The sequence below is a fragment of the Neolamprologus multifasciatus genome, chromosome 4 (assembly GCF_963576455.1).
Source record: "Neolamprologus multifasciatus chromosome 4, fNeoMul1.2, whole genome shotgun sequence".
In the NCBI taxonomy this organism is placed as follows: Eukaryota; Metazoa; Chordata; class Actinopteri; order Cichliformes; family Cichlidae; genus Neolamprologus; species Neolamprologus multifasciatus.
The window spans coordinates 15,220,915-15,233,389 of record NC_140442.1 but is presented as its reverse complement, the minus strand read 5'-3'; the positions used below and the strand labels follow the sequence as shown (position 1 = coordinate 15,233,389).

The window sequence follows — 12,475 nt, the reverse complement described above, 5'->3', positions numbered from 1 at the left end:
ATATATATATATATGTATATATATATATATATGTATATATATATATATATATATGTATATATATGTATATTATGGAATGCCATTTAGGAAAATATTATATATATATTACAATCAAAGTCGGAATATATAGAATGATCTTCTGAATATATAGAATGAAACTTGAATATATAGAATTATCTTCTGAATATATAGAATGAAACTTGAATATATAGAATGATCTTCTGAATATATAGAATGAAGCTTGTATATATAGAATGTATGAACCTCATTTTTAGAGATGATGTGTTTCTGAATTCTCTGCCTTTACAAAATGGCATCAGCTGAACTATTTCAGTACTTTTTAGAGCTTGACAACTGTTTTGCGACAGCTGTTCAAACTGCAAATGGTAGAAATAATTTGGAATTTATACCACGTCACCTTGAAGAACACGTTTTCATTATTGCAACATTCCTAGTGCTCATGAATAATGTTCAACAAAACGTTTCTGGGAGAAGATTATGCACACTTCTTGAGGGAATTTATCAATCACTGATGGAGATGTCAACTGAGCTAACACTTCGAGCAGAAGCTGAAGCACGTGTTATGGGCTCATTATATCATTCTACATCTCAAAGAGGAAGACCAAGGTAAGTGATAAAAATGGAAACAAATTTATTCATAATGTCTATGGCACTTGAGAGAGTCAAGAGATGGCAAACAAGATAATGAATGCAAGAAATAAGAAAGAAGTTAACATATTTCTTATTTTGTTTCTAACTCTTTTAGGTACAACATACCAGCTACTCAGCTGACTGACATGCGAGACTTGGGGTTTAGTTGGATGGCCATATCTCAAATGTTGTCAGTAAATGTTCGAACACTGTACAACCACAGGATACAACTAGGTTTAGTGGACTATGGAACTTTTAATAATATTTCAAATGTGGCTCTTGATCATCTCATTACTGAGATTCTTACACATACCCCTGGCTCAGGAGAATCCTACATTAGTGGTAGTTTGAGAGGAAGAGGAATCAGAGTTCAGCGGTGGCGAGTGCGAGAACGTTTAAGAATAGTTGATCCAGTGGGAAGAGCTTTGAGAGGACGGAGAGCAATTCAGCGGAGGGTCTACAATGTCACTGTCCCAAATCAAGTGTGGTATGCTTTTTTTCATGTTTTAAATTTGATTAATGTTAATTATTACTTCCTGCATTGTAGTAATATAATATTTTGTTTGTGTTTTAATAAACAATGTTGTATAATGTCTGGGTTTAAAATATTGTTTATCTCCAGAAATAGGTTACATGACAGAAGTACAATGTCAAAGTCATAGACCTTTATTTTAATGTACATCTAGTGTCATAATAATAATATATTTCTTCTTATTCCAGGCATATTGACACAAACCATAAGTTAAATCCTTGGGGGTTTGTGTTTCATGGAGGAGTTGACGGCTACAGTCGCTGCATTACCTACATGAGATGCTGCACAGATAACAGAGCATCAACTGCTGTGCAACTTTTCCAGAGTGCCGTTGATCTCTTTGGCCTCCCACAACGTGTCAGGGGTGATGCTGGCAGTGAGAATATTGATATTGCACGGTTTATGATTGAACATCGAGGGTCAAACAGAGGAAGCTTTATGGTTGGACGAAGTGTGCATAATCAAAGAATTGAAAGATTGTGGGGTGAACTAAACAGAGTTGTGTCAGCATACTTTAAAGACCTTTTCCTCTTTATGGAAAATGTTGGGATTTTAGATAGCACTGACCCATTTCATATTAGGGCTCTTCACCATGTATATCTTCCAAGAATTAACAGATCTGTGGATGAATTTGTAAATCAGTGGAACCATCACAGCTTAAGGACAATGGAAAATAACTCCCCGCTGCAGCTGTGGACTGTTGGAATGTTGCAACTTCCTCAGCATCACAGACCGCTCAGTCAAGTGCACTTCAGACATCGTTCTTACCATCACCAGCAGTTGACGGCTGACTTGAGGCAGATCGACCCCTTGAGTGACGATGGAAATCATGGGATAGAAGTTTTTTTGACAGTATGCCACATGCTTCAGTTAAGTTATTAGTAAATTTGTTTGTGTCAATGTATTTGAGTGCCAGACACTAAAAATTGTGAAATATCATGATACTGAAAAGGGTCCAAGACTATTATTTAGGCAAAAGTAAGGTAAGGTAAAAAGACTGGTTTTATCTTCAGATTCACTTGTGCCATTTAAATCATAAAAGTAGACAAATAAAGTGTTTAGACTACACTTGTCTTTCATGACAAACCATACTTGTCACAGTACAAAATGTTACAGTATATGTTACATATGATTGTATAATGTACTAATGTATCTGTTAATAAACAGGAATTATGATTCATTCATTAAATAAAATATGTTATGCATTTTAAACTCTTTAAACTCTTTTTTAAAGACACAAATTACATAAAAACTAGGAACACAGAACACTTTATTTGTGTATTTCCAGTACCCAGAAGAAGGAAATAATATTCTGCAGTAATAGGGCTGGTCTTAAAAAAACACAAATGAAAGAGGAAATAAAAAACCAAACAATCTATATATATATAGACAACTTTGCTGCCAGTGTTGGAGATACTGTCTTTCTACCTTTTAGTATGTAGTGTTACTGTAATACTTTTCAAAACTTTACCAAAACCTAACAAAAATATTTTTTAAACCTGTGAGTTAAGCTAAAAGTTAAATGATATTAATACAAAGTTCTGTGTAAAGCATAAATGTTCAAATGGGACACTGAAATAAAGCTTAACTCATCTCATTTGAAAATTCACATTATGTGGAATAGTTGAACACAGGAAGCATTTGAGAAAACTTAATTCTATATAACAATGAGATTGTGGCATATTATTTTGCTCACTGCAGGGGTGCTATATAATGTAATGTTACTATGGGTCATATCAGAGGCAAAACATGCCATATAAGCAGGAAAACAAATTAACTACAATCAAAAAACAAAAAAATGCCTCACATGTATAAACTGAAACAAAATTATTCCATCCATTCTCTTTGGCTTATCAAATCCATGTCTGATTTGAAAGTAGTGTACACTGCATGAACTGGTATTTAAGCTGTAATTTGAAAGACACACATGAAGCTTATTTAGGCTCTACAGTCCTACTGCTGTGTACTCTGATGTGGGGTTAACAACATTAACAAAAAACAAGAAAATAAAAAATGCATATGCAAAATAGAAAAAAACCCAAATCCTCATCATGTCAACAATCCTTAAGAAAACACATCATGCTCTTCCAAATCCTGGTGAATTCCGTATGGCAAAATCCATGTCTGATTTGAAAGTAGTGTACACTGCATGAACTGGTATACGAAGGATATTTTCACAAGTATTGGCCACTGGAAATCTGCAGTTAGTGATGAACTCAAGGCTTGGCTTTGGAGAAAAACCCAGGGCTGGTATGCTGTCACATCCAGTGCAGAAAACAAGAATATCTTCCAAAGAGACATCATTTTCAACTATAAGATAGAAAAATACAAAATGATAATGAGATTCTGACTAAGACTATTGATGTACAGATACATTAAATTACCAAAAGATTAAATCAAAAGTGAAACATGTATATTTTTTAAAGTTAAGCTGTAATTTGAAAGACACACATGAAGCTTATTTAGGCGATACAGTGAAACCACAATGTCAAAAAAAGAAGTTAGTGGAGACCACCAGTAAACTCACATTCTGCCTCCTGAAGATAGTCTTGCCAGAAAGCCAGGGTCCGGCACTCATCTTGAAATGCATTACTCCCTCGTTCGGAGTGAATGATCTGGAATAGATTCTCCATATCAGTTGCTCTCAGAGCCATTCCAGCTTTCACGAAAAGGCACTTCATCTGAAGAGGGTATGCCTGTAGAGCATCTAGGACACCTAGAGACCTCAAGCCATCTCTGAACCTAGCCAAAATAAAACAAAATCAAATTGTATTTTATATTACTATTATTATATTTGTATTTGATGGGATTTGGAACCTGTATCATAACAAGAGGTTTTATTAAGAGACATTTCTGAACTAATTACATTTAACTTTCCTGTGGACTGCTGTATCAGAGGTGAAGAACATTTTTTCCCCTTACAGGGCCAGGCTGTCTTAGATACAGATAAAGAATGCCTATACATGGAACAACTGAGCTGAAATATGATACACAGGGACCAGTCATGAATTGGAGTTAAAGTGACAAATTGCTTTCAAATACATCTGGTCTCTTGTTCCATTGGCATAACTTTTCTGACAGTCTACAGTCAACCCAAATGCTACTCAATTTGAATCTATTTTTATTTACATATTTGAACACATGCCTACATTGGCACAGATACAACGTTTTATGTGAATTTTAATTTCATGAATGAAAGATATCTGTTTTGTTATGAACTGTACTAGAATGGAGCGCTACAGACCTGTACCACCCAAATAGGGTAATACCATTGTTTCACAACACAATGACTTTAGTAACACAGGCTTAATTTTTTACCATTACAGTATGTGTTTAGACATACCTTTCAAAAGGTGCACGGGTCCGTTGAAGGACATACCAGTGAGCCAGATCCAAAGCAGTTTCTTGTTTGTTTTGAAGTGTTATGCAAACATTGTGACCAGCAAGACTGATCAAGCTGGCTGCCTGTGCAACTGCATCTTGCAGCTGAAGATCATTCTCGGCCTGTATGATCTAAAAACAATATGAGGAAATTAAAAAATGAATTATTTGACTCTACTATTTAGTAGAACATACAAAACTAATAGCTTCAGTGTTTAATTAGTACATTAACCCTATGAAACGTCAGCCAGGGTCCGGCACTCATCTTGAAATGCATTACTCCCTCGTTCGGAGTGAATGATCTGGAATAGATTCTCCATATCAGTTGCTCTCAGAGCCATTCCAGCTTTCACGAAAAGGCACTTCATCTGAAGAGGGTATGCCTGTAGAGCATCTAGGACACCTAGAGACCTCAAGCCATCTCTGAACCTAGCCAAAATAAAACAAAATCAAATTGTATTTTATATTACTATTATTATATTTGTATTTGATGGGATTTGGAACCTGTATCATAACAAGAGGTTTTATTAAGAGACATTTCTGAACTAATTACATTTAACTTTCCTGTGGACTGCTGTATCAGAGGTGAAGAACATTTTTTCCCCTTACAGGGCCAGGCTGTCTTAGATACAGATAAAGAATGCCTATACATGGAACAACTGAGCTGAAATATGATACACAGGGACCAGTCATGAATTGGAGTTAAAGTGACAAATTGCTTTCAAATACATCTGGTCTCTTGTTCCATTGGCATAACTTTTCTGACAGTCTACAGTCAACCCAAATGCTACTCAATTTGAATCTATTTTTATTTACATATTTGAACACATGCCTACATTGGCACAGATACAACGTTTTATGTGAATTTTAATTTCATGAATGAAAGATATCTGTTTTGTTATGAACTGTACTAGAATGGAGCGCTACAGACCTGTACCACCCAAATAGGGTAATACCATTGTTTCACAACACAATGACTTTAGTAACACAGGCTTAATTTTTTACCATTACAGTATGTGTTTAGACATACCTTTCAAAAGGTGCACGGGTCCGTTGAAGGACATACCAGTGAGCCAGATCCAAAGCAGTTTCTTGTTTGTTTTGAAGTGTTATGCAAACATTGTGACCAGCAAGACTGATCAAGCTGGCTGCCTGTGCAACTGCATCTTGCAGCTGAAGATCATTCTCGGCCTGTATGATCTAAAAACAATATGAGGAAATTAAAAAATGAATTATTTGACTCTACTATTTAGTAGAACATACAAAACTAATAGCTTCAGTGTTTAATTAGTACATTAACCCTATGAAACCCCATAACCGATCAGGAGGCTGAGGTATAAGTTATTAAGCTGGAAAACAAGTCCAATCATTAAATTCTGAAAACTGAAACTTGGAGTTTCTTGGGCAGTAACCAACAGAACCATAACCTGCCACACACATTTTTAGTTCTTCCTTCTTGTAGCCATTAAAATGTTTGATCTTTTACTAGAAAGGTGCAGGACTCGGGCAAGAAAAATTAGGAAAGTGTTAGTAAAAATGTTGGACAAGCAAAAAAAGACCTACAATGAAATTGAAAGAACCAAAGGAAAATATGCTCACCGACTGCACTTGTGACCTTGTTTCCTCATCAGTAATATGATCAGTGCTGACTTTTACATTGTCTGGACCCTTTTGAAGACACTCATACAAGAGTTCAGACAAGAAACATGGACTCTGTCCCCCGTGGGCAATTGACATTGCCATGATCTGGCCAGCATAGTAGTATCCATTATCTTTCATTGCTGTTAACAAATAAAATAAAACATCATCTCAAAAGCTTGCATCATTATTTTTGTTATTGTGGCATTTTTTATAGTACAAGTTACCAAATGTTATTTCTGAAAAAAATATTGCCCATACAGTTGCACCCATAAGAGTTTGGATAATGACAAAATCATCTTAATTTTGCTGTGCACCACCACCTTGGATTTTAAGCTGGAATGGCTCTGAGAGCAACTGATATGGAGAATCTATTCCAGATCATTCACTCCGAACGAGGGAGTAATGCATTTCAAGATGAGTGCCGGACCCTGGCTTTCTGGCAAGACTATCTTCAGGAGGCAGAATGTGAGTTTACTGGTGGTCTCCACTAACTTCTTTTTTTGACATTGTGGTTTCACTGTATCATTTAAGATGATACTGAAGTGCAATTCCTTCAAGGTATTTTATTAAAAAATGGCACCAGCTGATTAGGAATTACAGTCAATTTTATACATTATCCACCATCTTTAAAGATGGTCGCTTTAGACAAGTGATTGAAAGCTAACACCATTTTATGTATTATTTTTAATACAAGGATTAAAATTCTTTACAATTCTTTACAGCCTTACAGTCAGATCAGGTAACTGAGCTGGCTTGTTATGCATTGGGTTATTATCAATTTACACTGTCCAATCAATTTAGCATTTGCATTTGGCTGAATCTGAACAGATTGCCCTTTACACTTCACAAATCACCAGTGATATCATTGACAACAGTAGTGGCTTGGTTCTATGGCAGCTACTCATGCCCGTGTCATAACGCTGCTTCCACTATGTGTGACTTGAGCTATTCTTTTCTTTACTATACTTTTCTCCTTCCATCATTTTGGTTAATCTTGGTGTCGTCTGTCCATATCTTCATAGCAGTATAGCATAGTTCTTTTAGATGTTTTAGAAGTCCTTCCAGTTATTTACTATTGCACCTTGTTGTAAAATATCTGTGTTTCCATTCATAAGTGCATCTCTTGATTGTTGAATTACACCATATCAGTCATTTGAATAATTACTTTTGAGAAATGAGAGAGCATGTATAAAAAAATAAAATAAAATGGCCAGAATTTCTAAATATGCAGTACTGTTTCAAGCCTTTCAACTAAAACAGAGAATCTGCCCTTCAGTCAATCTAGGTTTAATTTTTTAAAATTCTCTGTGGTGGTACAAAAATTCTGTCATTGCCAAAAAAATGTGTTTAGTTAACTGTATGAGATACTAAACTCGTACATGTAATCACAAACCAATTGATGTATAATGTATTGATGTAAAATAAATCAAATGGCAACAATTAATTAAATCATAAGTACCTGCACGTCAGAACTTTAGCATTGGGTGGACCTTCAAAGATGCCAAGTTTGTCCTTGACTTCACAGAGGCAAAGTCGAAAGAACTCCCGAGTAGGTCCTCCATTGTCAACAGCACCCTCAGATATTCCATAGTCATCAGTAAACTTCACATCTATTTTTTTCTCTGGTGAAAAATTGGATCTGCCCATGGCTCTGGATGCTCCATCCCACACATTTTGCCTTATGATGTTGAAGCGTACAGTGCTGTCATTATTTACTCTAGTAACAATCTGCTCCAAGATTCTCTCTAAGCTCTGGACGTCACTGAAACATACACACACACACAAAAAAAAACCAGTATAGAAATATACTAGTCTCAATGGCAATAACCCACCAACAGAATAATGATGTACCATCCTTAAGACTGTAATTGATATTTAACAAAAAAGAGATACAAATCAAGAATGTTTGTGATAATGGAAAAAAGATTAAGTTTAAGTTAAATTAAGTTTAAATTTTTATCTTGTCATAAATACACTAGTATTTATAAATAGTATAAATACACTATATAAATACAAGCAGAACAAGAAAAACAACAAGATCCAACACTGACAACCAACCTCCATTCAAAAAAGTAAAAATAAACCAAAACATATATCAAGTAAAATATAATTAATCTGATAGCCTTGTAATCTTCAAATGACAACAGAAATCGCAGGTTGCAGTTTGTAGTTTGCTTATTCAAACTGATCCAAAAGTAGACAGCAGGTGACTCCTTTTCCGCAACAAACATAAAATAATGGTTAATATGTTGACCTTTCAACATGACAAGTAAAAGTTTGTATTGTACTGACCTTTCACTTGCACTTGAGTCTAAAGACCTTGAAATGGCTTCTTGGAGGTCGGGGTCATCTGACAGGTATTCTTCCTCAAACAGGCCAAGATATGTACTGCACAGCCAGAATGTTTTGTAAATTATTTAGTTAAATTACATATAAATGATGTTGGCATAATTACATTATCACAATACATAGATTGGCCTCAGCATTATTAAAGTTGTGTGGGATCATCTTGACAGAGAACAGAACAAAAAGCCTGGAAAACTATTCCTGAACCATGCTTAAAGAAATTCAATAAAAAGAAGACATCGCCATCAAGAAAGCTTGGTTAAGAGAGTTCAAGCTATGTTGAAGACAAAAGTAGCTCATATCACAGTTTGAATTTTAAGCTCATTAAAATTCTACAAGTTTTGTTCTACTCTAATATACTGCGCTTTCATGTCTGTTTGTAGACAGAATTTTGTAGACTTCAGTAAATCACTGCGCTTCTTTCCTATTTTTCCAGCAAAATACAAAGAAAGCAGGGGTGGCTCATGACTTTTGCACAATATAGCTCAAAAGATTAAAAGATACAAACATGTACAAAACACAAACCTGTAGGATGTGCTGGATAAACTTGGCTGGGTAGGTCCATTGGACACACTGGAGGTGTTACTAGAGAAGACACGTGTGTCACCAGTAACACTGGCAGAAGAACCCACTGATAAGGCAGGTGTGTTGTAACTGACAGAGGCAGATGTTCCACTGGAGTAAGGCTCATCCTCATCAGTAGCAACGACAGCAGGATTGGTGGACATTGTGAGGGTGTCAGCAGAGATGGAAGATTCAACAGTACAAACATCTTGGGTAGCAATGCACCAGATGACCTCATCATCAACAGACATGGACTGTGTGTTAACAATGGGAATGGCTGAGGGAACTTCTTTAGAAATTTCAACTGTGAGAACACAAAGAACAGGAGTTTAACTTTTGAATAACATCTAATCACATATAGCTTTTGCTTTTCATGTATTTAGGGGTACATTTCTTCCTGCTCAAAATATTAAACTAAATACTTAACACTTAACTAAAGACACAATGCCTAAGATGACTAAGTAACAGACACTAAATCAACTTAATTTCCAGTTTATATAGAATGATCTTCTGAATGTATGGAAGGAAACTTGATGTCAAGGAGGCGCTTGCGCCATCTAGTGTTTTCCTTGTTTGTACCTGCGAGGAATGGCACTATGAACCAGTCGGCACGGAATCTTGTGGCTCAAATTCTAAGTAATGAGGAGCTAATTAACAACCTGGCAAATGCATGTTCTGGACAACCTAATATTTGTACTAGTATGCCGCACTGTACTACTTATGAAGAAATTTATTCACTCAATCAAATATACTTCATTGATCAGAGAAGTGTGAGTATATTACATGCAGAAATATTTACTTTGCCTTTATCCTCTATTAGGTTTCCAGCACAGCTAAGCAGGTCACAGTCTTTCACCAAAGAAGTGATTCTCTTGCCAGACCATCTAACTGAACATGTGCCAAGGTGTAACAAAAAAGCTTGGCTTTTTGAAAATGGAAATTTAAAATCTGCACTGGAGTTTAGCTGTGACTGTGACCCAGAAAAAATAATGCAGGCAATAAGGACTGCCTTTCAGCCAGTTGTTGAAGGATGCAGGCAAGCTTTAGATCTTTTTTCATAAAAAGATTTTTTTTGTTACTTAGATTATTATACTATTAAAGGTCAACTTTGGGTATTTCCAAAAAGGATCTGGGAGCACTGGTCAGATGACTGGATTGATATCTTTTAGAAACCTTTTAATGTGCTGTATTGTATTGTAGTCTGTTAGCCTTAACAAAAAATTCATATACACTATGTTTTCTTCCTCCCCTAGGCTACAGATTTTGCTGGCATGCCACACCAAACTTGTTGACCCATCACTCACTTCTAAACAGACTTTGAATGGAGACCTTGTGAAAAAACTTTCATCAGAAGTCAATTTATGTCAGACCTGACAAGGTCATCTTATGTGAGGACAATGAATCAGTAAGTAATCCTGAACATTTCAGCAAATGTATGTATGTTCATAAAATGAGAGTGAAAAAGGCAAAGATGGATTTTAAACTCCCTTAAACATTGTCACTTGTGTTATGTTTTAAAACATAAACATAATACAAATATTTACTATGCCATTTTGTTGTCAGTATAATAAAATGTATTATCTGTTTTAATTTACAGACATATTCTGATGGAGAGAGTAGCCATACAAGCAGGCAGGATTTCACAGAAACTTTAAATTCTGACAAATGTGGTAAATATTCCTATCTAAAAGTTGCTCCAAGTAAAGTGTTTTGTACATGTTTGTATCCTTTAATCTTTTGAGCTATATTGTGCAAAAGTCATGAGCCACTCCTCCTTTCTTTGTTTTTTGCTGGAAAAATAGGAAATAAGCGCAGTGATTTACTGAAGTCTACAAAATGATGTCTACAAACAGACATGGAAGCACAGTATATTAGAGTAGAACAAAACTTGCAGAATTTTAATGAGCTTAAAATTCAAACTGTGATATGAGCTACTTTAGTCTTCAACACAGCTTGAACTCCCTTAACCAAGCTTTCTGGATGGTGATGTCTTCTTTTTATTAAATTTCTTTAAGCATGGTTCAGGAATAGTTCTCCAGGCTTTTTGTTCTGTTCTCTGTCAAGATGATCCCACACAACTTTAATAATGCTGAGGCCAATCTATGTATTGTGATAATGTAATTATGTCAACATCATTTATATGTAATTTAACTAAATAATTTACAAAACATACAAGGTCTTAAATAATCAGGCCCCATCTTATCTTAATGACCTTGTAGTACCATATTACCCTATTAGAGCACTTCGCTCCCGCTCTGCAGGCCTACTTGTTGTTCCTAGAGTATTTAAAAGTAGAATGGGAGGGAGAGCCTTCAGTTTTCAGGCCCCTCTTCTGTGGAACCAGCTTCCAGTTTGGATTCGGGAGACAGACACTATCTCTACTTTTAAGATTAGGCTTAAAACTTTCCTTTTTGCTAAAGCATATAGTTAGGGCTGGACCAGGTGACCCTGAATCCTCCCTTAGTTATGCTGCAATAGATGTAGGCTGCCGGGGGATTCCCATGATGCATTGAGTTTTTCCTTTCAAGTCACCTTTCTCACTCACTATGTGTTAATAGACCTCTCTGTATTGAATCATATCTGTTATTAATCTCTGTCTCTCTTCCACAGCATGTCTTTTATCCTGTCTTCCTTGTCTCACCCCAACCGGTCGCAGCAGATGGCCGCCCCTCCCTGAGCCTGGTTCTGCCGGAGGTTTCTTCCTGTTAAAAGGGAGTTTTTCCTTCCCACTGTCGCCAAAGTGCTTGCTCATAGGGGGTCATATGATTGTTGGGCTTTTCTCTGTATCTATGAAGCGCCTTGAGGCGACATTTGTTGTGATTTGGCGCTATATAAATAAAATTGAATTGAATTGAATTGAACATTCTGGCATTGCAGTAAATATCTTGGCCTGTTTGAGGAAGAATACCTGTCAGGTGACCCCGAGCTCCAAGAAACCATTTCAAGGTCTTTAGACTCAAGTGAGTGAAAGGTCAGTACAACAAAAACTTTTACTTGTCATGTTGAAAGGTCAACATATTACCGTTATTTGATGTTTGTTGCAGAAAACGAGTCACCTACTATCTAGTTTTGGATCAGTTTGAATAAGCAAACTACAAACTGCAACCTGTGATTTCTGTTGTCATTTGAAGATTACAAGGCTATCAGATTAATTATATTTTACTTGATATATGTTTTGGTTGGTAGGCAGCACGGTGGCACGGTGGTTAGCACTGTTGCCGCACAGCAAGAAGGTCCTGAGTTCAATTCCACCATCAGGCCGGGGTCTTTCTGTGTGGAGTTTGCATGTTCTCCCCGTGTTTGCGTGGGTTCCCTCCGGGTACTCCGGCTTCCTCCCACCATCCAAAGACATGCAGCTTG

The 12,475-nt window shown here is 36.2% G+C and overlaps 3 protein-coding genes across 4 annotated transcripts in view; 2 read left to right on the top strand and 1 right to left on the bottom strand.

The window, feature by feature from the left end:
* ccp110 (centriolar coiled-coil protein 110) overlaps positions 1-12,475 on the top strand; it is an 80,514-nt gene that overhangs the window by 36,851 nt on the left and 31,188 nt on the right. The window lies entirely within an intron of this gene.
* Positions 420-2,356, top strand: LOC146520091 (uncharacterized). Its single transcript, XM_085158275.1, has 3 exons — positions 420-627; positions 767-1,138; positions 1,372-2,356. The coding sequence occupies exons 1-3, from the start codon at positions 461-463 to the stop codon at positions 2,063-2,065; spliced, it is 1,233 nt and encodes a 410-aa protein (XP_085014401.1). The 5' UTR covers positions 420-460; the 3' UTR covers positions 2,066-2,356.
* On the bottom strand, positions 2,442-9,436 carry LOC146520090 (G2/M phase-specific E3 ubiquitin-protein ligase-like). Its single transcript, XM_085158276.1, has 8 exons — positions 9,077-9,436; positions 8,498-8,593; positions 7,671-7,967; positions 7,275-7,286; positions 6,164-6,347; positions 5,595-5,764; positions 3,711-3,925; positions 2,442-3,493 (listed from the first exon to the last, which is right to left on the bottom strand). Exons 1-8 carry the CDS (start codon positions 9,364-9,366, stop codon positions 3,261-3,263), a joined length of 1,497 nt encoding a protein of 498 aa, XP_085014402.1. The 5' UTR covers positions 9,367-9,436; the 3' UTR covers positions 2,442-3,260.

Bases quoted from the DNA above. Each gene is read 5' to 3' on its own strand.
- LOC146520091 (XM_085158275.1), top strand. From the start codon at position 461: ATGAATAATGTTCAACAAAACGTTTCTGGGAGAAGATTATGCACACTT. The intron at 628-766 runs GTAAGTGATAAA...TAACTCTTTTAG, and splicing joins TCTCAAAGAGGAAGACCAAG to GTACAACATACCAGCTACTC. The intron at 1,139-1,371 runs GTATGCTTTTTT...TTCTTATTCCAG, and splicing joins ACTGTCCCAAATCAAGTGTG to GCATATTGACACAAACCATA.
- LOC146520090 (XM_085158276.1), bottom strand. From the start codon at position 9,366: ATGTCTGTTGATGATGAGGTCATCTGGTGCATTGCTACCCAAGATGTT. The intron at 8,594-9,076 runs GTTTGTGTTTTG...CTGGCTGTGCAG, and splicing joins TTATCCAGCACATCCTACAG to TACATATCTTGGCCTGTTTG. The intron at 7,968-8,497 runs GTCAGTACAATA...TGTATGTTTCAG, and splicing joins GACTCAAGTGCAAGTGAAAG to TGACGTCCAGAGCTTAGAGA.